The following is a 27,276-nucleotide window of genomic DNA, read 5'->3' on the forward strand; positions in this document are numbered from 1 at the left end:
TTTCTTCCAAAGCAAGATTTACCTTGCTAAAAACATGTAAAAATGTGAAATTTAAACATTCAAAAATGCTGTTTGCATCAAAGAAACCCTAAGAATGTTTAGCAGAAAGTACAAAGAGAAAAAAGAAACTGATACTTCAAGTTGGAAGAAATATTTGAGTGATAGACAAGAAGGCACAGTAAAGGGAATAATTCTTATTCACAGACAATCAGTTCAATGAAAACACCTTTTCTAAGCTAAGTAGCTCTGTTTTTAGTTCTCAAAGTATTTATACCAAATAAAAGAAAGCAGTTTTACCAGTCAACCCAAGCTTGCATGTCCAAAACACACCTCAAATAGCACAAATATTATTAATTTTGTAATTAAGAGGAAAGAAAGGAAAGTTAGCTCATTGGTAGTTTATTTCAAAATTTTTGGAAGATTAATGTCTATAGGTGGTAAAATAGCCTCAGTTTTAGAGTCAGGAAAGACTAACGCATCCCCCTTTTGAATTACAGATAAAAATGAAGATTTACCTCATTGGACAAATGCACCTGTATTACCACTGAAAAATCAATTAGAAACTAATTAGAAACAAATTTACCCACAGCTTGGTCTGCACACCTCTTTTCAGAAATTCTGGTTAAGATAATATATTCCAAAACAAATTAATTCCCTTCTTTCCTGTTTTACGCTTTGTTTCCTTAATAACCTCATAGACTTTGACTTATCTTCCACTAATTAGGAGAGCAGTTGTGAGGTTTTCACTTTCAGAGTATGGATAATGTTGTTACCTGTATGCGAGACCCAGTTCTGCAGTATACTGGAACTGCTCCTCCACAGAAGGTATTTTGACATAAATTCTATTAATGAGAAGAACTTGTTTCTTTAATGTAAACTGTGTGTTCTCTTAAAACTATCCACGCTTCACAATTAAGTTCTATGCAACTTTGGTAACAGAAATGTGCAAGGTTTGAAGCCTCTTTAATATTTACTGTACTTTGAAATAGAAAGCTTTTAAAAAGGACCATAAACTGGAGCCTTGTGGGAGCAACCTGTCCAAAGCCCTGCTTGAAGAACATTATTCATGCAGGGCAGCCCTGACCAGTTCATCACACCTTCAGCTTGAAGCTTCTACAACTTTTACACCTGTTCATATGGACCAATCAATGTCCCTTTAGCCATGAAAGTGCAAAGCAAACAGATGTAATACCATTTCTTATGCATGACAATATCTTTTAATATCTACAAAAGACTTGAAGAAACAAACCCCTAAAGATAAGCTCTGAAATCCATAGGAAGGCACCTGTCTTTTTTTTATATATATATTTGGCCTTTGTGCTTTCACATCACAGATTAAAAATATGTGAATACAGGTGAAACATTACTGAAATCAAAATGAATTAAATAAGGAGTTTAAATGCTAGATCACAAACTTTAAAAACAGTACTATTAAAAGTGTTTTACTTCAATTGTGTATTACGTGAAAGTGAAACATTCACATTTACTTAATGACGAATTTTACTGCATTTCTAAATGAGTAACTATCTTCAAAACTACACTTCTCGCGGTTTTTATCAGACACAGTTTATAATTAAAAGATTAGAACAATTTGTTTGGGTTGAAAAGACATTACAAAACAAAGCACTTAGAATTACTGAACACAGTATTACAGCCAAGTATTTTAGATACTTGAAATCACCTTTCTTGGGTCATGATTCAAAGACTGTGATACTTGCCAAGAAGGCCAAAAAAGACTAACAATCCTCAAATATGTTTGGGTTTTTTTTTAAAGCAAGGCTGCAACTACAAAAATGGACAGAGTTAAGTAAAACAAACATCTTGAAAAAATATATTATGAAGTGAGGTATGGTAGTCTTGAAGTGCTACAGTGGATTTCTGCATATTCAAACTTAGTTCAGGTCAACTGCTCTGAAGTTTGAGATCAGCAGACTGTGACTGCTTGCTGCAATCTTTTGTTATATGACCCTTTGTAGATGTCCAATGGCCACAAAGAAGATACATTCAATTAAGCAAAAATTAATAACATGATCAGATATGAATGAGCATATCTGGCAATTTAGAAGGCAAACTGTAAGTAAAAATGCAAGCATACAACTTATTCATAATAAATACATTTTCAAGCATTTGACATTATCAATATTTTAAAAAGAATTTAAATAATAAATGCAACTATTTTATACAGAACTGTACCATTTATTATACACACAAGTATATCAGTTCCCTTTGTTTACAAAGGCTGGTTACAGATATATGGAATGTTACAGTACCATCTTGCATAAAATTTTAGTACAATTCGTACTTCAAAAAAAGGGTGCAAAACACCAGCCTAATAAATCTGACTGAATTGAAATATTTTTAATTACATCATTAACACATACACAACAAGCTGTACATAAGCCCACTTTTCAATCACCACTTCAAGATACTGTAGCAAGTACATTAGATTATAAATGATTCCAACTAGTCAGTTAAATTTATTAAAGGTTTGCACTGCTACTCACTCTGGAACCTTTGAGATATAGCCTATATTCACGACTTACTGAGCTCTTGTTAGTACAGTTAAAAGGCAGTCAGCACAGTTGCCAAAGTACTAGTCACAAGAGATTTCCTCAGAGAAACTTCACCCGGGAACAAACATTTTTGGATACTTTTTTTCCCTTCAAGAATAAAAAAGAAGTTTTATGGGGTCAAGACTCTCCATTCTGTACCTTGGATGCTGGTGGATGCATGAAGTCCTTAAAAGGAACCAGTGCCTCCTTCAGAGCAGAGCACACTTCCGAGGATGAGCAGGTAATACATTCTACTAAAGTCGGGTACAAGGCAATAACTTGTGCCCATGTGCTAGCATCAACTGCAAGGAAGAAAACAACAGACTGAATCACTTACTGCTGTCCAAATTCTTACAACAAATTTTTTTTCAGTACTTGTATAAATAAGGGCACACTCAGCTGCCTAAACATAGGTAGCCAGTGCTATACAGACACTATGGCATCCCCACAGGGCACTCAGATATAAGGTATGATTTCCGCAGGAGAGCCATATTCTTTTTTTGCAGCCACAACTGGAGGCCAGATGGGATAATATCCATAAAATGGTACTACACACCTGTGTTTCTACATATGAGTAATTCACTGTGTTTTCTGGATGAAGAACTGACAAATTTAAGATAATACTTTTATTAAATCTGTAATCTATGTGCATTTTCTGCCCGCTTTTCTCTGCTACAGACAGAAAACTGAACTGGACACATATCTCACTTCTGGAAAATTGTCACCACTGAGACTTGCTTTTGATTTCAGATCATTCCAGATTACAAGAGCTATAGAAAGCAGAAATAGAAACGCTGGACCAAGAAAAAAAAATATCCATAGTAAAGTTTGTTACTCCAACAAGTGAAATTAAACATTGAAGCATGAATCTTATTTATTAATCTTATTGCTTATTTCTGTTTTAGCTCTGCTTTTAAAAGAAAACAACCCCTGATTTCAGACAACATTAATAATTATCTTAAATAAATAAAATTATTACAAGGTAGAAGAAGTGGGAGTGAAGTGATTCTGTAATTTGTCTAGTGGTTCTCTTTATAAGAAAGTGCACAGGAGGTTTGGCAAGCACTGCTGCATATGTCCAGGGGAAGAATGCCTCTCATTACAGGAAGAGGGATGTGGGGAACAGTCCAGCTGAGCTGGCTACTCTACCCTTCTAAGAGGAAGACCCACCAAAGTAGTACTTCTGTTGCCTTCAGGGTTTGCCAAAAGGCTTTATGCATCCTGGCATAGTTCTGCCTGCACCCTTTTGCCATCAGCCTTGGAAAACACATTATCATAACTCTGGCTGCTCAGTGATGCTGTAAATGAGGCACTGCCTCTTTGCAGAAACCCACCTGCCTGTGTTTTTCTGGAAAGACTGGTTTGTTTGTTTATTTCAGGGTTGAAAAGGGGTTTTTTTCTGTTCTTTGTAATATCAAAAGCAGGGAAGTAGAGGGAAGTGTTGCATATGCAATTCTGCCAGAATTTCAGAGTCCAATACCAAGACTCATGACTAGGTTTTCTTGCAAGAACTCTCCACACATACGCTGTAGGTGCAGCTTACAGGAGGAACAGGATACATGATTATAAATGAAGTTGAGGTCTTTCATTTAATTCAACCTTTTAAATACATCTGTCAACCATTTACTTGGGCATCAATGAGCTAAGACATCTTTCTCAATCCAGGGCACATGAGATACTTAAGCAGGAAGAGAGCTATAGCAAGACCACAAGTTTAAATATCTACCAGCCTGTCTGTGCATTTAGCTTGTACACCCGCTTCAACTACAGAGGGCACCTATGTGAACAAGATCCATAAAGACCTACAAAGGTATCATGGAAAGAAAAAAGGATCTATCAAGACTTCATATATTTAAGAATTCCACTAATGTTTTATGGCAGCTTTTTGGTTTCTTTGTTTTTAGAAAAGGACACCACAAATTGAGGTTCTCTTTTATTAAATATATTTTAGAACCTTATGCTTTTAGGCATACTGGAAAAACTTTGTGGTTTTTGTTTCTGTCTACCTGCCACCTGCAAATACAAAGAATTACAAAACACTGAATCTTACAGACTACACTTTTCTTTCAAATTTCTGGGAAAATTACTACAGGAAATAATAAATATATCTTTGTGGCAGATGTAACATTACCTTGTTTAGAACCATGTTGTTTAACAGTAACTTACCATTTTCAGGTTGAGTTTTTTTAAGTGAATCTATGAGAGTGCTGACAGCTTTTAAAACAAATATGATTTCTGTTACTTGCTGCCTAGAAATGAAAAAATGCAAACAGTCAACTACTCATTTTTGCCTTAAGAATATAAGTTTTCTATGAAACTTACACAACATGAAAACAACACCCAATGGCAAACAGCTGCAATGAAGCCTGCCATTAAAAGGATAGTTAGAGATTAATGTTATCATTTTTCTTTAACTTTATCACCATCATTGCTGTTGTCTCAGCTAGGATAGCTTTAAATTTGATCCTCTAAACAGTAACACCATACACATCTCAATCTGAAAATACTCATATCAAAATACATGATTAAAAGTAACATAATAATCAATTTCCACATTCATGATCAAAACCTTCAAAAGTTAAGTGAATTTCAAATAAGTTCCTATTTTAAAGAATTTCTTAGTACTTCAGTCAAATTTTCCATTTCAAGAACAGTTACTTGAGTAATGATTCACAATGTTGCTATTGGGATATTTTATCTTATTTTTGGTAAGACTCCACATCTCAATTTAGTAACTACACATAGCTCTATTGGGAATAAAAAGAAATCAGATTTCAGAAGTATTATGCTATAGATATCAGATATGTTGTTTCAGTAACTGAAAATGTAAAAGCACAGAATACGACCATTATTATTTAAAGGTTTTTCAACAAAAAATTGGTACCAACATTTTCTTTGAAATGTCTTCCCCACAAATATTTCACTGGCTTTTACATTTCAACACACCCCCCCTTATTTTTTTCATGACTAAGTATTTTTTTCATGAATGCAGCCTTCCTCTCATAAAGTCCTGGTAATACCTTCAGTTCCTAAAGAAAACACACATACCGTGGAAGAGGACATTTGCCACTCAATCTCTCATCTTCTATGTAGCGATGCAATACATCCTGGGACCTTTTCAAGAGCACAGAAAGTGCCATCCTAGAAATGTAGCCTTCCTGAGGAGTTGTGACTTTATTACTGAATGAAAACTGGAGCAGTGTTTCAAAACACACCTTAGAAAACTCCTCTCTCATTCGAATATCTATTTCAGCTTCTGTCAAAGTAAAATGACATATCTAATTGTCCAGTGCGCATGATGTTGCATTTCAGTCGGTTTATTATACTTTGAAAAAAGGCTATCAATCCTCTAGTATTAATAAATATTAACAGTGATAAGAACAAATATTAAGAATACATTCTAATAAAAAATGACTGTGCAAAAATCACAATACTTCAAAAAATAAAAGATGAATTACGCAACATGCTCAGTAACATGGCATATACTTGACATTGCTTTAGTAATAAAATACATGAAATCAATTAAACACCCAGCAACCCCAGTTCTTCAGCATAAATACTAATATTTAGTACTGTACATTCCAAATATTTTTCTATGTAATGGTTTATGTTCATTTTTATCTTTCAAAAAAGACCATAGGTGATTTTTTCTTAAAGGCAGAGAAGGCATCTGGTTAGGTACACCATATAGTTATGCTAAGGTCATTTTGTTTTTCAGAACAGGATATTACATCTGTCTTACAATTGTCTGAAATTTTTGTTAAAACTGGCACAAAGTAAAATAAACTATGTAGAAACTAACACAAGTACAATATTATATACGATACTAGCCAAGCAGTAAGGAAATAATTTTTAAAAAATTGCAAGGAATGCTTGGCAACTTCCACAAAATATAGTTCATAAAAACAAGCTGGATATCAAACAGTCTATAATGAATACATGCCATGGAACTTAAAGTCTTTATCAGAGTAAGTACTCACAACATTTTAATTATTTTCTAGTAGACTTAAATACCATAGCTTTTGTCATTCAGGTACCATACCTGTAAAGGAGGAGGATTGAGAATGTATTGAACCTTTGTTGAGCATAGTCATTATTTGACCAACAAATTCCTTAGGAATAAAATTAGCATATGGCAGTATCTCTGTGCTGATAAGCTGCACCACCTAAAATAAATTAAATATATTTATATTGGCTTTCTGAATATTAAAATTGTAAATCTAGTATGAAGACAGAAACATTACACAAGAGGGACAGGCCTAATGAAACTACAAAATCTTCTATTGCTTAGCTTTTAAAATTTGCAGATACATCCCAAATTGTGGTCTTGCATGGAACATTAAACTTGAAATAATAAACCTTTTCCCCCCACTTCTGCCAGAGTTTCTGAAGGAGTTATCACTGAGATTTCCACTGACATTTGAAGTATATTCTTCAAATCAAACTTATGGTATTGAAAAGAGAAAATCTAACATTAGGAATTTCCCTCTCCCTCCCCACAATTCAATATCCTCAGTACAACATTAACACGCATATCACATGCTTACAGTGTAACATCTGCAAAGCAGAACAAGTGAGTTTATTGCCTAAACAAGCTTAAGGCAATACACATTAACTGAAATGCTTTCTATCCTTGTCTTGATACTCCCATGGAGGAACAAAGTGGGTTTAGATCTCCATAAATTAATGCATTAGATCAGAGAGTTCTGCTCACTGCAGGCAGAACCACTCCCGCTTTTCATCCAGAAATCTTTGTGTCCCAGCTGCCACTCTGGAAAGATGACAGGGAATCAAACCCATACTTCTCTGCCACTCCTTTTGCTTTGTACCCCTAATCCCTGTTCTACCACATCTCTTTGTCCTGGAGTGAAAGGGGACAAGTCCCTCTTCATTTCAAGTATCATCTTCTCTTCATTTTCTTCAGTCTTATCCAACCAAACATTATCTCTCTACAATTACACCCGTCTCTGTGCTGCACAAACACAACATCATTTCTTCATTTATGCAGAAGTTTCTCAGTATTGAGAACACATCTGAAGGGCAACGATTTCATTGCTGACTGCCCCCTTCAACACAGAAAGCACTCACTTCAGGTTTAATTGTCAGCTTTCTCTGTGGTTTACAATTACCTGTGCAATTGCTTGGCAATAACACAATAAGTAAGGATCATGTAATGTGTTAGAGGCAGAAACATTCTGGTTTAGCTGCTGTACGTTGCTTTGAAGTTGAGAGGACAAGAAGTAGTTTTTGGCATTCCACCTTCTACTTTTTGCATCACCCTGAAGCAGATGAATTTTGGGCCTATAAATTTCCTGTCTTATTTTCAAAAAGGAATACAATATCACAGAAAAAATACTGAAAGGGTAACTTTTAAAAAAAAATATTTCAGAACCAAATGCAACTTGTGAATGTTACTCTTTATGAGATTCAGTATATATTATAGGCTCCTTACCTCAACATCAATACTCTCATTCTTCTGAAATTCTTGAATTGAGAGATTATCAGGAGGTGTACTAAAAATAAACATACTATGTTATACTTTTAAATTCACAACATGTGTAAGGAGATAAGTATGGGAAAATGCATTGCATTTGAAGTCATTACATGCATCAAGTTGGTACTATTATATGGTAATAATTAATGATTGCAAGGCCAGGTTGGATGGCCTTTGAGCAATCTGGTCTAATGGAATTCTGTGATTGATATTTTCAATCACTGTGCAAGAAAGAGACTTTTGATTTTCAGTGGTACAACTGTAAAAAACTTTATTTTAATTTTACATTTTCTTCTACATTAATAAAACACTTTTCATTAATGGAACATTACTTTCCTTGATAACTGAAATGATATACTTGTTCTTATTCTTAATAATTTTTATTAAAATAAAACCCCATTTTATAAACAATAGTTTTGAAGAGATTTAGAACTTTCTGCAGTTCTTCCATTATATATAAAAATTTATTTACAGATGAAACGTCCAAAAGTGATTCAACCATGAAAATTACCCAATACTTCACAAGATCCTACCTGCTTGTACATTTGGAAATCTTGTATCATTTGATTGGAAATTTTATGCTAGCTCTCAGTCATGAGGTTTTCTCTAGTGACATTTTATCTCATTTATGGAGTCCTTCCATGTACTTACTGGACTACCCGTTCAGTGAATTTCCTTTACTTTGCTGGATTATGCTTCTTTTGCCTCATTGGGCCAAGTTCCTCAGCAGGGCAGAAAGAGTAAAGGCCTCCTACTTAGACAACAATCAACTATTCAGTTGATGTGCCTACATGGGTGTTTTACTTTGGATCAGACATGGGCTTTTCAAGTTAAATTTTCAGACATCCCCTTTTATAAACCTTGGTTCATGTCTGGTATTAAGAGTGCATAAAACTGGATTAATTTTCAATGAAACTAAACAAAAAATATACTCCAAGCTTTCATAGATGCTTGCCACTCTAGAGCTACTCTGAAATAAAGGTCATGGGTCCTCATCATGAACTGTTTTGCTTTACAGATATGCTTCTACTGCACTTTGAGGAGGGGAAAAAAAAAACCAAAATCAAAGAAGATACTTCACACAATACGTAAACTCTGAATTACCTTGCTTATAACCCCATAATCATAGGATTGCCTCCTAAAGTCTACACAGATTTAAGACACAGTTAGCACAATTACTAGAAGAAAAATGGATTATGAACTAAGGATAACTTGTGGTATGAGAACTTTCTGAGTTACATAAATTGAGAGACTAAAAGAACAAATCATGAAACTATTACAGTGTTGTCACCTTGCACCCTTCCTTAAGTATCCTTAAGGAATACTGATTTTACTTCTAACTTTTAAAAATAACTCTATGACATCTTCAAGCAGAGGAACAGTTTGGAAATTTGACCACTTGAAAGGAATGGTTAGCAATAGTGGAATTAAGATTGTCTGTGATACTTCAATGCACAGGTACTGTGTATGGCTGTGTGTTACAATGCATCTTAAATTAGACTGCCTTTTTTTTTTTTTTTAAACTCCAGAGAAACCATCCAATTAAGTACACAGGATGGTCACTGCTGAAAAGGAAGGAAAATGATAGGGTCAATCTGACAAAACATTCCCTGCCTAATTTATGGCAGAATAGGCAGAGGTAAGGAAAACAGTGCTCTGGACTGAACAAGGAACCAAGCACTGTTGTAGTGACAAGCAGACCAGCATCCTTTGGCTTACTTCCAAACTCCCAGCTTTTCCTCTACCCCATGTCCCCCTCCCTGGGAAACAACAGACGTGGTGGGTAGTTCAGAGCTAAGCACATGCTCACAGGCAAGGCAGCTGCCCAATATATGGCTGTGGACCTGTGCCAGCCTTGTCTCAATAAGGGTACTTACCTGGGCCTGTCTTCTCCATCCCACCAGTTTTAATGGAAGGTTTAAGAACTTTGGAGGTTTTGAAATCTCATTCAAATATGGTTAGCTTAGCTGGCGGTTGTTTTGTTTTACTACTTTTGATTTCTTTTCCAGTGTTCCTATATGTTGCTGACCAAGACAAATAAAATTTTTCCAAGATAACCTTTTTTCCCCATTTTCTGGGTGCTTAGCATAAGACATCTGAAGATCAGTCTGCACACGTACAGCCAATTTTCAGTTTAGACAATTATGACAGTATGTACCAATGTTCCTGCGTGAAAAATAAATATATCTCCCCTCCTCAAAGAGGCTTCATGTAGATAACGTCACCCTTTCTATGAAACAGACAAGTGTTACATGTATGACTAGAAAAAACACAAAATAAAATATGAAATACTGTATTTATTACCAGTTTGTATGTTAGGCAGACAAGAAGTTTGGGGTTATATGTTTGTGAGACACTGAAATGGTTTATGGCTGAAACGTTCTTAAAATCACTGGAAGACTTTTGTCCACTGTAGTAAACTGTGCAAAGAAGCAGCTGCTCACCGAAGCCTACCCCTCCCTGAATATGCCTACTCATTTGGACTGTGACAGGAACTTGAGAAAGGTGGTACTATTGTCTGGTTATCCTCTGAGAAGAATGTATCCACAGGTGTGAGTGACTGCAATGCTGAATCCAGTGTAGAACTCCCCACCCCAGGAGAGGTACTGACGGTGTTCCCACCAAGCCTAAGCCCAATAAGAAACCACACACGGACTTCACTCAACACTTGGTTTTCTTCCCTTACCACATGGGACTTTCCCTACCACCTTATACTTCATTTACCAACGGACTTCTCTCATCACATGAGACTTCCTTCACCGCCAAGGTCTTCCCTCACCGCCCTCGGCTTTGCTCACCAACAGACTTCTTTCCTCCCCACACAGGACTTCCTCCACCACCACGGGCTTTTCCCTCACCACCCTGGGCTTCCCTTGATGGATCCAGACTGCAGCTATCACTGACAAGACTGGGACTCTCTCCACTGGGAAGACCACAGGAAGAGGATCAGTGGCACGCTGTTGGAATCCATAGAGTGGTGATATTTTTACTTAATCTGTCTCTCTGTCTCTTTCTCTCCCCCCTCTCTCTTTTCCCTATTTCTTTCTATCCCTTTCTACCTCACATTTACTGCTATAATAAAAATCTGTACTATTGACTTCAGCATATGGTCTCATTTACACCTTTCTTTGGACAGAGGCATCTCTGTAATAATTTGAAAGAACCTGATCATAACAATGTTGAAAACAAAGAACAAAATAAAATAAAATGTTAAATAGCTGTTCAATCAGTACCTTTTGTGACAGAGTTGTCAACTATTAAAAACCTTTAAACAGTAATGTAGACTTATGTGTGGAAATGTGTGCCATGTTGAAATACATGGGAAGCTTTCACTCTGACACTTCCTTATCTATGACTAACTTTCTGAGCTGAAGTTTGCTTAAAGAGGTGTTAAGACATTTCTGTTTAGTCATCCATATCTGATCTGCCATATATGCTACAGATTAAGCTACATACTTGTTCATGTAGCAAAATACTCCCAAGTAAATATATTTTTGTAAGGTGTCTATATGAAACATCTGTCTAGGGGCGAAAAGCTTTGTTGGTTATGTCCAAACTGCACTGGGAAGGTCAAGAGGCAGGAAAGATAAGAAGCCATGTGATGCAGCAACTTCCATAGGTACGGAGCTCCCAGCCACTGCCCACTGTCTAGGCAGGGCTTCAGAGCCAACAGGCACTTGGAGTCCTGCTGTGCACAGCAGCACTCTGTTCAGAAGCATCTTTTGGGAATGTATTGATTTAATTCCCTCATGTGAGCACAGACTTCTACTCTAGTAAATTATATATATACACACATTCATTGAATTTTATTTTATATAATGGCTTGACATGGTTCCATGAAAGCCTCTGGGAAAATGGTATGAAATAATAAACAGACCAGCTTCTTACTAGAAGATAATTTTGTGTAAATTAAGTTACATGAAATGTATTAATTTTAAATGTCATTTTGATTTATAATAAAAATCAAGATTGTTGAGTTTCCTCGGCTGTAGCTTGCTTTAAAAAAAAAAAACAACAGAAAAACCAAAAACTGAAAAACCCTGAAACTTATTTCTTGGAAGCTGTTAATTCTCTAAGACAGTAACATTTTCCTTTTTCATTTACCTGGGCTCTTTTGGCTATATGTGAAATTTCTTGATGTACAAAGCTGCAGAGACCAATTCTGCTGTGCTTTTGTACTTTTTAAACATCAGTGAGTATCCCCTCTCATTCAGCTCCATACCTGGCTTGAAAGCCTGTTCCTGTCCCAAAGATACAGGTGGGGCCATGCAGAGGAGGTTCACTATTTGAAACACAGAGATTCACAGTGCTTTAATTCAAACCACAGTGACCTCTTGTCAAACCAATGCCAACTCAGTTTCACTGTCAGAAGCAATATTAGGCTATCTACACATGTGATTTCTAGGGCCACAGTGACTAAAAGAGTTACAAGTTAGACTAGAAAAACATTTAAAATATTGATTAAATATTTAGAACATCAGTGAAATAGTTTCATCTTAGCCAGGTAGAAACTTGGAAAATATGCATAGAAAAATGAGACAATATGCAACAGCATACTTTAATGAACACAGCTAAAGGTAAAAAACCTAACCAAACCTGTCATGCAGTGTTGCTAGGAGGACTGACTGCATTAAGGCATTAGTGACTTTCACTGAGATGCAGGTGTTTCATATTTAGAACTATCCCAGAAGTCCCAAGTCAGCTTTGAAGAATAAGGGTTTGAAGAGTAGGTACAAAAGGAAGCCATTTATCTAGCTTTGCATGAAGCCTGGACAGACAGTAACATGAAACATCTAGAACATTTAATAGTGGAAAGTGTGGAGTATGAAAATGTATCAAGAGTGAACGAAGAAAAATAAGGGGTTTTTGTGACATAACATTCCAGTTTCCTTGAAGTAAAGAGCTTAGGAAAAATTACAGAATGCCAGCATAAGAAAGACAATTTTCAGTTCTAACCATATTCAGGTCAAACTGATTATATCTAACTGTATTCCTGTCACAAGGGGTGACATGTTGGAGAATGCTAAAAATCCAGACAATGCAGTAATGCAATTACTCTGTCTCACTGCTAGCCTCTTGGGGTGTCAGCTGAATTGCATTTTCCAAATTCTTTGTGCTTCAGAACCTTTTCAACCCATGCTGGCCTTAGCCAGATTTGTACACTTCTGCACCTGATTTAATAACTGCTCTGTCCTGCATGGCATATTTGCAAGTCGGAAAGCCATGACATGACTCACAGCTGCAGTAAAGCCACTTGTTCAGCAGAGTCATTAAAATCAAGTCAAGTTTACAAGTCACTAAGAGCAGAGAGTGATCTCTGTGTTTTTTAATATAAATTAAACAGAAAACACACCAAAAAAACAGTTCTATACCAGCTAGCTGGCCTTAAATAGAGGATAAACTTGGATAGTTGGAAAAGAAAGTAGATTCTCATTGCCCTCTCCTAAAATCTGAAGGTTGACGTGCACCTCAACTCAGCAATAAATTTTATCTGTTACTTTCAAAACAGTGAATAGATTCTTCTAAATAACTCTGAAATAAGGCACCACTCCAATTAACATATATTTTCTATTAAAATTATAATAAAAAGAAAAATTGAAAGAACACTAAATCTGAAAATTCTGAATTAAATTTCCTTACAAATAGAACAACTACAAATTTAAGGGACTGACTGAATTGCCACCGCAATCCACTAGAAGACACAATTTAGAAAATTTCAATACAAAAGGGACAGGTTTGCCCTACTTGACAAAGCTAGTTTCATAGCACCTTGCAGAGAGTGCAGAAAGAGTCAACCAAAGGAAATCAGAAGAGATTACCTCAACATGAGGAACTTTGACATCTATCTCTAGAGCCCTCCTTGCATCACAGTGAGAGAGGCACGCTTCAGTAGCATTGTGGGGAGGAGGAGGAGGAGGAAGAGGATGAAGAAAAGGATAAATAACTGCTATAACTAATTGTCCTGATTACTGGCATGACGAATATGTACTCCCTTTTTAGCTTTAACTTTTTTTAGGATCACAAGACTGAGGCTGATAGAGGGAACAGAAAGGCTATCTATTCTAAAGCTACCAAGGGATAGAGCTCTAACTGTAAGTAGCAGAACTGTACAGTTGGGAAGACAAACTTCTATTTAGAAAAAGATGGACACTAGAGAGATAAAAAAAATTACAACCCCAAACCAGACATTCTGTAGCCATGCAACGTACAACTACAAAAGCAAAATTTGTCTATTCACAATAAGCGTGGAAAGAATAATTATAACGGCCATTAATTATAATAACAGGCCAAATTATCTTGCTGTAGCCATGTGGTTCTATAAACTGCCAGCCTGTTTTTAGTGTTTTAAATTATTTTGAACCTTAAAGCTTCTAAGTGAGAGAAGAAAAAAGTTTCCTACAACTTTTCTGAGAACATCGTCAATTGTGATGAAAAAGTTGATCCCTAAATCACATTTTGCATGTATAATTATAGAACACACTCTGGTCTCTAAAGAGGCAAAATCAGACTTAACTGAAGACAGACATGATAGGGCACCAAATATTCACACAAGTACTATTTTTCTTTTGCATCCAGAGAACATTTGCCCATGAATGACAGCTGGCAAAAGCTACTGGAATAAATATGAGCAGCGATCATTTCTAGCAAGCAAGAGAGTAAGATGAAATTTCTGTGGTCGAAATAATTTTCAAGGGAAGTATAAATCACTCACTGTAAATTAAGAAAAATGGACAACATATTTGGCAAAAAAAGGTCATGCAGAGGATAGTGGATTACCCTGAATTACACTGAAGATCTATGATAATTTTACTTCCCTGGATTTATGAATAATTAATAACAAAAAACTGTAGCAGTGCCAGTCTTGGTCAGCTAAGAATGTGCAAAAAGGAAATGTTTCATCTGTTTTGCAGATATTTAGGAAGAATTAATTTATAGCAAATAGTATGTATTCCCAAAGCAACTTCTAAGTGAACATAGATTCCTCTGCAATAACTCGCAAAACCTTCATTTTCATTTTGCAAACCAAACAATGATATTGATTATAGGGTGCTAACTGTTTCAGAATGCAAGCAGGACTACTAACTGCAGCTGAAAACAAACCCAAACAAGATACTGAGAAGATTATTATAAATTAAAGAAACAGGGAAGTATAAAAATAAAAACTTGGACATTGAAGTGTCTTTTAAGCAGTCATGATGATCTTTTCTATTTTAAGGTCCTCCTATTTAATAAAATTTTCTTTCAAGTAAATGCAAAAACAATGGAAAGGTTTTTCAGTTGATTGCCATGTAATCCTATTGGTGAAATGCCAAAGCCATTCTTTATTACAAACATTTTCATTAACTGATGTGTCTCTAAAATTAATTTTCATCGGTATTATTTTTTGTTTGTTTTGTGCAAGCTGCTATTTATCCATCATTAGTAAATACAGCTCTGTTGGGTTGCTGATTTTTGTGTGTTTAAAAACTAAATGCATACACATAGAAAGCATATTAGTGTAAGGCACAAAAACCCCTTACTGTTTTCTGTTAAAAAGAAAGATTAATTTGTTACTGTTATCAGCATATACAGAGAAAACCAGGGAATTAAATTTTTCATATTCCACCTTGTCCTTTAGTCCAAAACACTCTTACATATACTTAAACTACTCCTAAAAGATGCTTGCTCACAGATATTCACAGAAGATGGAAGTTCCATCCCATTCCTATGTAATGTTTTACAGTATCCAACCTTCCTCATAGTAAAAGGTTTCCTTAGTGTCTGTCTAATCCAGATAATCTTTGCTGTACTGAAATGCATTTATACCTATTGTCAAGGGACAAAAAAAATTCTTCTCTGGAGCAAGCTCTTACTATATTCTGAAGATTCACAATGTTCTCCTAATGATATATTCTTTTGGTTGAACAAATTAATAGATCCAAGGCCAGGTTGGATGGGGTTCTGAGCAACCTGGTCTAGTGCAAGGTGCACATGCCCATGGCAGAGGGGTTGGAACCAGATGATCTTTAAGGTCCCATCTAACCCAAACCATTCTATGATTCTATGATTAAGTTGTCTGTCTCTGTTATTATTTTTCACTTCCAGACTTTTTCAACCCATCCGCTGTACATGCCCGCATCTACAGTGTTCCATTCTTGAGAGACTATGAATGTACTTATACATATGTCTGTCTTTCTAGTTATAAATGACTATTTAGCTACATTTTTCATAAAGTATCATAAATAAAGTGTGGTTAATTATTAAGGCACAGTCAATTTATCTTGGGTAGAAACAAATGCAAGATAACTATGGGCTTCTAAGTGAACAGTAGTGTAAGAAATAATTTTCAAAAATTCATAGTTGGTGGAATATTTCAAGATGGAACTAAGGAGAAATACATATAGTTAACAGTGTTCACCTTAATTTAAAAAAAATTACTGTTGCAATTCTGGTCAAAGTGAAGAAAGGAACAAATTGAGTACATATGAGTAACTCTTTATCAAATCTATAGTAAATGTCCTTGGGAGTCCATACAGAACTCCTTGGCCTGTTCAGAATGATTATGCCTTGTATTGAGAATTCAGTTGAGCTCTTTCTTGCTTTTACATTTCACCTTCTGATTTAAGTTTTTCTACTACTTTCTAAAACTGTAATTTTTTTGAAGTAGACGTCAGTTACCTTTTCTCCATCATTCATTAAAATAATTTTCAGATATAAAATAGCGCTACTGACACATTTAGTGAACAAATTACTTATAATTATTCCCCTTAAAAAAAAAAAAAAAAGAAATTGTGTTTACCTTTTTGTGAATAAAAAGTCTTCAAAAGTATTTGCTAGCTCTGGCCACATACTGTCAAATTTTCCAGAAGATGCATGCTGCCTTGCGACAGGTAGTCCAATGGAGAGAACTTTGAGAAGAGAGGAAACAGCTAGCTTCCATGTGCTTTCAGAAGGACAGGAGTATTTCAGACTGAGAGGTATTCTTAGTGTCTGCAAAATGAAAGTTGAAACAAAAATTACAATTGCTCCGGCAAATCTAAGAGTATGGCAAGTTTCTGCAGAAGATCTTGGTGGACACAGTCAGAGATGATAGTACACATCCCTACCTTTTCTGCTCCTATATGAGATGGCCTTTTAAAAATGTAATTCTAAAGATGATTTACCATATACCAGCTGGCTAAAGCACAGGTGTGTAGCCAAGTACAAGGTTAGAAGTCAGAATTGATCCATTATCAATTATACTATGAAATTACACACTAATTTTCTTTTTCTGTATTGTCATCCACCATTTCTGCCAAGCATGACAAATGGGCTTTCCTAACATCTAAGAGACTGCAGGCAGTTTGTTACCATGAGTGTATTTTGGAGAATTTGGTCCCATTCCTAGAAACCTACCCCAAGTGCAAGTTAAAGTAAAAAAGTTAAATTAAATTTAAACTTTTCCTAACGAAGGTGAACTGTACACATTACCACTGCAAGAAACCAGTTCATTGCTGCTAAACCACATGAAATTTACAAGTAAGAACAGCCAGGGAAATTCTAAGACAAAGGGTGCAATACAACTCAAATGTAGAGCAGACAAAAACCTGGCAAATTTTAAGTCTTTTATATACAAAGTTCAATATCTATAAAACAAAGTCATTAATAAATTTAAAAATATTAAGCACATGAACTATTTACACTATATGTATCCCTTTTAGCATTGTTAGTCAAACTGACTTAGAACCTGATAGTAAGTTATCTTGGAAAACTAATTAAATTTATACTTCAAATACATAGTGACTAGGTTTGGGTACTACATGTATGCCCCCCATGCTGTTAGTGCAGTCTTTGATTTGAGGAAAGCAAAGGGAGGAAAGACTCACTCTGACTCTCACAAGGAGTCAATTATAATTAATTCTCTATTGCCAGCCCTATTTTAGAATATTTTTTTCTGCTGCTATTCATCGTATATGTCAAATCTAATTCCAAAATCAACATGGACTTAGAGACATGAAACATATTTCATCTACTGCAATGAATCACATTATTATCAGCTGTGAATGTTAAAGAAAAGTGGTGTTTATATCAGTTTCACTAATCCTATTAAAACAGAAGTAGAAAACAACTGCATTAGCTTTGAAATACAAATATTTAATTCATAATATCGCCTACTTTAAATACATTCACATTTCTAAATTTCTATATAGGAAAAACCTGATGTCAGTCAAGTTATTCCAAATAAACCTAGGTCAGATACATTTTTTTTCCAGACATTTCCTATTACTTCTATTATTTACTATTTTTTTTGCTGAAATGGAAACAAGGTCAAAAAAGTGAAAAGTTGGACAATTTCACCTTAAAGGTATATTTGCTCATCCGTAACATTCCATAGTTACATCAACATACAAAGTCATTAGAAGTAAATCAATAGTAATAGCTACAGCACAGGCTCCTGAAACATATGCCAGTCTACAGAAACTCATCTTTGGCCTTCGATGCCATATTTACTAAGAAGCCTACTTACCAGACTCAGGTGCATAATACCTTCAAAGATTAAAATTTTGAGGCCTAACACATTAGTTAATTTTTATCTTAACAGTGAAATACTGATGCTGACATTATCCAGCTAAGAACAATACATATAGCCTAATCAATAGCCTTGCAGCTTCAAAAGAAATTATTACCTGCTGCTCATCTTCATAAAATATCCATTTGTTTACTACAGCTTTAGGTTTCCTAGAAAGTGTTTATAAACACTAGCTGAAAATAAAACTCAATATAAGCTCATTAAATTCAGAGCATATGCAGGGCAAACTTTTACCTTAATAATGTTCTGAAGAACTTTCTCCGTTACCACAGCTTTATGGCAAGCTGTCTTTTGGTATAAGTCCACCACAACTTCCAAAGATCTCTCAGCAAATGGTACATAATTCAATGCTACCCATTCCGCCTAGGAAAAGAAATTAGTAAATTACTAAACTATATGTGAAAACATATTCATTAAGGAACAGAAGGTGTATGTTTTGCATTGAACTCTCAGTTTAATGCATGCAAGGTTTGCTAAGAATATGGTCCAAGCAACAAAACTGCAAATACAACGTAGTCTGGCTATGAAAATGTACTCTACATTGAAGTAAAGTACATTTAAGTAGGAGAAATGTTGCAGTCTAGGCAAGACAACTACATTAGGACAATCTTTAAGGAAATTTAACTCACCGGTGCAAATAGTTGTATCTAGTGTGATTCCATTGTGTTGCAGGACAAACAGAATAAGAAGAATTAATACATACGTAATAGTTACCTCTCCCATTACACTGAATCAGATGCTCATGCTTAGTGAACAGCAGCGTACACAGATAAAAAGAATTACTGAACATGTCCCATTTCTTTACAGCACGTGCAATTCAAAAATCTGCAGCTTGAGGGAATTTTCTCCATTCAAAATTATCATGTCTTTGTATTAAATTTAGTATCATGTGTAGGACAAATTATTTTAGATTAATTCACTGTACAAATTCAGACACATTCACTATGTCTGGTGTCCAGGCAAGACCTTTCCTACATGAAGGAATACAAAGTATAAAAGCAAAGAAGAATGTAAAGGGAGTAAATGAAGATAACAAAAGCATGTAAAAAAACTTACTACACAACATGCAGAAGTTTTTACAGATTGAATAAATGCATCTTGCGGAATAACCTGTATCTGAAGTTCAACTGGATTCACCAGCCAAGTGAAACAAATTTCTAATTAATTACCTGATTATACTTTGCATTTGCAATGTGCTTTGTTTCCAGCTGTCCATACTGTGGAGGCTTACATGAAAATTCTACAAAGGCCAGCAGTTGGTCAAAGATTGCAGGATACATTATCTGCATACTTTCTGAGCCCACACATATAGCCTATACCAAAAGAAAATACAAAAGCTTAATATATATCTTGAGCTTTTGCAGTCAACATCTGCATCAGTGCAAGGAACTCCCAATGAAAAATCCCCATATAAGACTATGCGAGAGTCATGCTGTATAAAAGACAGTGGATAGTTCTAACAGCTTAAGGAAAGTAAGTTTGTTTATTTTATTAAAGTAAATTAAGTGGCAAGATACCTGAGCATATATAGTTCAGTAAATACAGCTATCTCATCCAATAAAAGAGATATATTTTCTTTACTGACTTTACTTTGACATGTCAGTAAAATATAAGGCTTATATAAGTCTTGTATATAGATCTCAGCCACATCTTCTTTAAGTCCTACTTCAAGGAACATTTAAATCTCAGAAGTAAATTATACAAGCTTCAAAAAGTAGTTAAAATAGCATCTTACAGAAAGGAATATAAATAAATGAGAATTATATGATTTTGGTACAGCTGAAACTCATAATATTGCTTTAAAATGGAAAACATTTCAGGAAGGGTGTACTTAGATGATGTCAATGAAATATCATGTTGTCAGAAGCTAATGATTTCCAGTTGCAATATAAATCCCAAGGAAATCTTAGGGCATTTATTTTCAAAGCAAGATACAATGATTCTATGAAGTTACTCCAATTATATTCTGCCATTTTAAATACCTTGCTTTACTTCCCAAAGTCTCTCCTCTCAAAGCTTCAAGAAACAGTCAATTTATTGCTCTACAAAAAGACTTTGTGCTTGTACTGTCATTTTTCTGGGGGGAAGAATTAAACGCCCTTTTCATTAACCACAGATCATCCATGACAAGTTATGGTTGAACTCACTCAAGGTGGTAACAGCTCCAAAACTGTTTGAGTGCAGACCCCATGCTGGAGCCACATCAGGAGCTGTGTGAGTCAATGGGCAAGCAAATATCCTGAGTCCCCAGCCATGAGAGGGAGCAAGCCAACAGAGGCTACAGGCATTCATCATTACATCACCTGAAGACCTAGCTGCACCTTCAGGCAATGGACAACTTGCAGCAGAGCACTCCATGAATCATCAATGGCCTTTTTCTTTTCCTCACCTCATGCAATTTAAAATGCATGTCTAATGCTCAAAAAGCTTAATCAACATTATGAATATAATGCAGAACTCCTAAAAAAGCATACTCCTTTGCTAGTACTCAAGGTCAAAACTGTACTGAACTCTGAAAAGGATGCTTGGAAGCTAGGTACTCACCTGCACTGCAGAAGACTAAAGGGTTAATTGCTGATATAAAATTATTCAACACCCTGTAAAACAGCTTCATCTGATCTGCTGCACTAAAGTCACTGCACTAAATTTTAACATGTTAATGTGAGATTACATACCTATTTGAAAAGGTATAAAAATGATTCTAATATACAAATAAATGAAATAGAAAGGGAAAAAAGAGCATCCACAAACTCCTGGGTAATTTCTGAATAGATGTAACTCACTTGCACAGATGCAATTTACATTACTCGCAGAAGACTGTTTCAACATATCCCACCAGGGAGCATTACTGGGACCAGTTCTGTTTAATATCTTTACTGACAGCCTGGACAAAGGCATTGAGTGCACCGTCAGCAAGTTTGCAGACAACACCAAGTTTGGTGGGAGTGTTGATCTGCTGGAGGGTAGGAAGGTTCTGCAGAGGGATCTGGACAGGCTGGATCAATGGGCCAAGGCCAATTGTATGAGGTTCAACAAGGCCAAGTGCCAGCTCCTGCACTTTGGTCACAACAACCACATGCAGCACTAGAGGCTGGGGGAAGAGTGGCTGGGAAGCTGCCCAGTGGAAAAGGACCTGGAGATGCTGGCCAACAGCTGCCAAACATGAGCTAGCAGTGTGCCCAGGTGGCCAAGGCCAGTGGCATCCTGGCTTGTATCAGAAAGTGTGGTCAGCAGGACCACAGAAGTGATTATCCCTCTGTACTCAGCACTAGTGAGGCCACATCTTGAGTCCTGTGTCCAGTTATGGGCCTCTAACTAAAAGAAAGACATTGAGGTGCTGGAGCATGTCCAGAGAAAGGAAACAAAGCTGGTGAAGGGGCCAGAGCACAAGCCCTGTGAGGAGCAGCTGAGGAAGCTGGGGTTGTGTACCCTGGAGAAAAAGTGGCTCAGGGGGGACCTTACTGCTCTCTATAACTACCTGAAAGGAGGCTGAAGGGAGGCGGGGGATTGGTCTCTTCTCCCAGGTAATTCGTGATCGGACAAGACGAAATGGCCACAAGTTGTGCCAGAGGAAGTTTAGATTGGATATTAGGAAAAATTTCTTCAGAAAGGGTTGTCAGGCATTGGAAAAGGCTGCCTAGAGAAGTGGTTAAGTCACCACCATCCCTGGAAACATTTAAAAGGCACGTAGATGTGGCACTTGGGGACACGGTTTAGTGGTGGACTTGGCAGTGCTGAATTAATGGTTGGACTCGATGACCTTGTAGGTCTTTTCCAACCGAAATGATTCTGTGGACTAACCAGAATTGCTTTTCAAAGAGGTTTATATTTCTGACTGACACTATAACTTTTATCTAATCATCTTAAAATCTGAAAAAGAGCCTAACAAAGTGTGTGACAAAGGATGTTGAAAATACCTTTAAGAGCTGCTTATAAAACAGGGTGTTAGTTACTGCATTAAGTGCACTTATTTACATCTTAAGGAAAGGGACCCACATAAATCAAAAAGTAGTGGTCACACTACAACAAAACACAAACAAAATAAAATACTCTGCATATCCTTTTTGTTGCAAAAACTGACACAATACTTCAATTTCAGAAATTTATGCTTTAAAGCATTCTGGTACTAACCTTCCATTTTTTTAATAGTTCAGATTTATCTAACAACTCCCAGTGCAACTACTGGCATGGAGTACTCTTTTTTTTTAACTGCTCTCTGTAGCTAGGTCTCTATCACTGCTGTTGGTATATGCAAATACAGCCTTGAGTTTACCACACTCACAGCTAAAGAGGTTTGCATCCATACTGCCTGCAGAGGCAGAATTCAAATGTATTTGATCCCCATGTATGCACCTGTGTTCCCAAATCTTCGTTTGTGAAGCCTAGCCATGATGCACCTGTGTTCTATCTGATGAGCCAGCTGGCTCGCTGTAGAGTTGACCTAGAGTGAATGTAGGGAAGAACTGAGAATAATGAGCAAATCTGGGCTTGAGATAAAACTTTAGCTGAGCTACAGTGATGAAAGGGACTTACAAAAAAAACCCGAAAAACCAAAAAACCAAAACTCCAACCTTATACTACAGCAATAAAAGACTAGATGACAAGTTCTACTGAGAAATAAAGAGACAATGAAGGACAAAATAAAGAGTGCAAAATGGGCTCAACATATGGAAGCCTGAAAGGAGATCCAAAGCTCCCTCCCAGCCCCATGTTCTTGAGTTGCAATGTCTTTTCTTAGTGGAATCACATTATAAAATATCTTTATTAAACCAGTCAAGGGCTCATCTGAGAAATATCAGGGTTTTTTACGCTATTCAAACTGCAAAGTTGTTTCACAAGTTCTTAGAAAATCAGAACTGACCCAAGTCTTCCTGTATCACCAAAAAACCCGATCCTACATGCAAACACGTGAGAAACCTTTTGTTTTAAAGAAGATTGCAAATATTTGCATACTCTTCTTTAATCATCCACTAGCTTCTGTGTGTACTCCTGAGAGTATCAATTAGTTTCAAGAGAGAAAAAGATACTGTAGCCGGCAGCAAAAACCATCTGACAGATCACCTTTGCTCCACATCAGCACTGGCTGGCTGCCTCGTCATGTGAATTGTACTGTGTTATATAGCCAAGAGGAGCAATCACACAACTTCACAGAACTTACTGATGTCCAAATATACTTCAACTAATTTTTTTTAGGAACTTCAGTGCTGTTGTGTTAATAACACAACTATAGATGGGATGGAAGGTACTGTATAAGTTGAGGTACTGTCTTATGGAAGTCTGTATTTGCAAAGGCTTGTAACTGCCACGCTAATCATTCAGACTGGGAGTGGGGAAGAGGAGATGTCTCCCTCTCACAGGGAGTTGGTGCTTTTGTTACTGTTTAAGAAACCTTCAGCTAAAACAGTTTATCTCGACAAGAACAAGAGTATAAAAATGTGCAGTTTTTCATCATGTTAAAAACTCTGGTAACCCCCTCTTTAAAAGGCACTAATGCTTGCACCCTTCAGAAACTAAGATCTGGATAAGGAGACTAACACAGAAACAGAAAAATCTGAGATGAATAAATTGAGTGACTAAGTGGGGAAAACAGTATTTGGGCAGGACTGAGCTGCTGGAAAGGGGAGGATACAAAAAGTCGAGCCTGACTGGAAAAGGATGAAAATGTAGCGGACATGGTCGGTGTTAAAACTTCATGTTACTTATATAACCACATACAAAGCTGAGATTTAATACCAACTTCTATCCAAGCAAAATTAATTGAAATTCATGAAAAACAATTTACTCCAGACCACTGCTGCTCCTGCCCATGGCAGGGGAGGTTGGAACTAGATGATCTTTAAGGTTCCTTCTCCAATCCAAGCCTACCTATGATGCTATTTTTATACCTCTGTTTTCAAAATACATTCATGAGTATTTGTCAAACCCATAAACTAAAGGAGTGGCTGCAAAGATAATGATTCTGCCTTGTGGGACTGTTCCCCTATTTCCATGTAGAGATCTTCAACATCAACAGTACTTCAATACTAAATAGCCAAGTAAATGGCTACAAACACAGCACAATACTTAAAGTATTTCTGCAATCAACCAAAAGTATATTTCATAAAGATTACACCACTCCTTTCAATGAAGAGCACCTGGGTTGCATCAGGAATGGAGATCTGATTGTTCTAATACAATACACTGTGCAATTATAAATAATTTAAAAAATCATGTTAAGTCCCTCACTATAGTTCTGAGAAGTGAGACACAGTGTAGTTTACCTTTCACCACACATCAGAAGTTGCATTATTACCTTTTGTAAAACATCTAAAGCTGTAAGCACTGCTTCTTGTAAACTTGTCAAAACTGCTTCAGTGTAAGATGGAAGGATGAAAGGGGAAGCATCTGAACTGATTGGAACTGAAACAGCACCATGCAAAATGACACCCAGCTTTTGGAGATCATCCATGCTGAAACCAGTTTTGATGTGCTGGTAAAGAGCTGGGAATATTTGAATTAAAGCTGTAAGAAAAGGCTGGCTGGGAATGAAAGTCAATTTATCACAAGTAATTGGAGGCCTTGTACTTTCGGAACCAATCCTATACCAGCTGTTCCAGGCTGCCCACCAAAGATTCAAATCTTCAATCTCATCTGTTATTACAGGCAGTTCAGATCCATTATATCTTCCTATTCTTTCTCCAATGGAGTCAGTTCTCATGAATGATCTACCAAGACTAGTGGCAGTTGTTGTCCCTACCACCAGAGGTACAGAAACATTGATGGCAGGTGGTGTCTCAGGCTTCTCAGAGTCTCGAATGGGAGAAACAATTTGTAAGATCTCCTGGAAGCTTTTCAGAGCAGCCAAGGAAACCTCATTATTTTTGCTGAGTGCTGCTGATTGGATGTGATCAAGAAGAACATCCCAGGCTTGAGAAAAGTCTCCTATTTAAAAAAGAAAGAAAGAGGAAAAAATCAACTTGGAACTTGCTTCCTATTCCCATTCCCACCCACCCTGCCTTTCTAAAAGGTTGTTCATACAACCTTTACTTGTTACTCACACAAACAGAAATTTCAAGAGATTAGGTGTCAGCCCGAATGGCTTTTATAAAATATATCAGTTCAACCATAACCAGAAAGAATGAATGTGACAGAGAAACACACAAATATGAAGAATGAAACAATATATCTATGTTCATGTTAAATTTGCTAGCGAAAAATCACATACCACATCCCATACTAGTAAAATATGTTTTCATTATTCAGTATAGTGAAACAGATTTGTTCTTATGCATACCAGATGCCTGTTGATTTTAAAAAGGGTTAAGCACACACAAAGAATTAAGGGTCAAATCTATAGTCATGTAATGTATTTATAAAAAATTGATTTTAAAATGCTCTTATAATTGTACTGTGGAAAGATTTCATTTGGGGCATTTGAGTTTTTCATTAAATTTAGCCTTAACCTTCAATTTTCTATTATACTAATTACAGGGTTTGAATAATTAGTTTTAATTTTCTTATTCAGTTTTAACTCAAGTTTAATACAGTTTAAAATCTACCACATTTCTGCAAATGACCAATACTCTTGATAGCTATTAATATGTTGATATCACAACAACCAAAATGAAATAAATTACAACATATTTCTAGTTAATATATATTAATTGTATACTATAGGATGGTGAAGGTATATTAATGTAATGAGGAATTTGCTTTGCAAGCTATACATTCTAAGAGTACAATTAAACCTGACACACTGATGCCACAGAAGAGTTCCAGGCAAGTGTTGCATAACCTTAGAAAGACAAAAGGAAAAGTATGTTCTGGCAACCAAAAGAAGAGAAAAATTATTCTTATCAGGCTACTATAATTTAAACCTATCTGGCACCCAGAATTGTGACTACTGAGATTTAATCTCAATTACTCTGATACAGGAGACAAAATCTGTAGTTAAAATTTTTGGCTCTAAGGAGCATGAACTAGTAACTCCCTAATCATCGTAACATTTGAGGCGAGACACAACAAAACACACTTTTAAGTTAAGATTAAGATTCTTGCCCAGTACTTTAATAGAAAAAATATACAAAAGCGGGAAGTTTATTACTGTATCTTTCAGCAACTATAAATTTTACCTAAAGGCTGCAGTAAGTATCTCCTGGTGTTAAATATTCTTGCAACTCCAGCCAGTGTTAATACCCACGTCTCGGCCCACTGTTTCTCAGCTGTATCCCTTGAATGATGGATGAGAATGTTGCCTCCTCCTGATTCAATCTTCTCTTTGTCAGCTGTGGTAGAAGATTCTCGAACTCTATCCAACAGGTGAAATAAAACCTGTGATAGTCAGAAAAAAAGAGGAAAGACGCAACTTTTCAAATAACATAGTTCTATTCATAGTAAACTAACAAAAAATAGTAATTTTTCCATTATCCATTCTGTCACTGTGTCACTCTGAAAATTCCCTTGTTCTAAATAGTCTCCACAGCAGCCAAGATTATGAATCAGTCAAATGATGGCCACTTGAGAAGGCTTAGAAATAGCACAATCAACCCCACTGAGAACAGTGTTAGCACTAACAGAAGGCTAAAACCAGTGGATGTAAGATTTTTCACAGGTACAACAAGCAGGCTCAAATATAGCCTAATTTTTCCACAAAGAACAACAAACGTGACTGTGACTTAGAACAGGGCATTTGACAGATCCTC

At 36.1% G+C, this 27,276-nt stretch overlaps 1 protein-coding gene across 5 annotated transcripts in view; it reads right to left on the reverse strand.

The window, feature by feature from the left end:
• Positions 1-1,203: 1,203 nt before the first annotated feature.
• The window catches only part of MON2 (MON2 homolog, regulator of endosome-to-Golgi trafficking), a 59,170-nt gene continuing 33,097 nt past the window's right edge, over positions 1,204-27,276 (reverse strand). For 2 of the 5 annotated variants that reach the window (XM_008926533.2, XM_018080354.1), the window contains 11 exons: positions 26,707-26,905; positions 24,888-25,516; positions 19,765-19,908; positions 19,225-19,242; positions 18,830-18,958; positions 16,826-17,016; positions 8,005-8,065; positions 6,595-6,718; positions 5,601-5,808; positions 4,719-4,801; positions 1,204-2,854 (listed from right to left, as the gene is read on the reverse strand). In XM_008926533.2, coding sequence (XP_008924781.1) covers positions 2,691-2,854; positions 4,719-4,801; positions 5,601-5,808; positions 6,595-6,718; positions 8,005-8,065; positions 16,826-17,016; positions 18,830-18,958; positions 19,225-19,242; positions 19,765-19,908; positions 24,888-25,516; positions 26,707-26,905 — 1,950 coding nt within the window. In that variant the 3' untranslated portion in view covers positions 1,204-2,690. Of the gene's footprint in view, positions 2,855-4,718; positions 4,802-5,600; positions 5,809-6,594; positions 6,719-8,004; positions 8,066-16,825; positions 17,017-18,829; positions 18,959-19,224; positions 19,243-19,764; positions 19,909-24,887; positions 25,517-26,706; positions 26,906-27,276 lie in introns of those variants that run through there. The other 3 variants (XM_018080355.1, XM_018080353.1, XR_001921698.1) reach the window with 2 other exon arrangements.

The sequence above is a fragment of the Manacus vitellinus genome, unplaced genomic scaffold, assembly GCF_001715985.3.
Source record: "Manacus vitellinus isolate BGI_N305 unplaced genomic scaffold, ASM171598v3 scaffold_5_pilon, whole genome shotgun sequence".
In the NCBI taxonomy this organism is placed as follows: domain Eukaryota; kingdom Metazoa; phylum Chordata; class Aves; order Passeriformes; family Pipridae; genus Manacus; species Manacus vitellinus.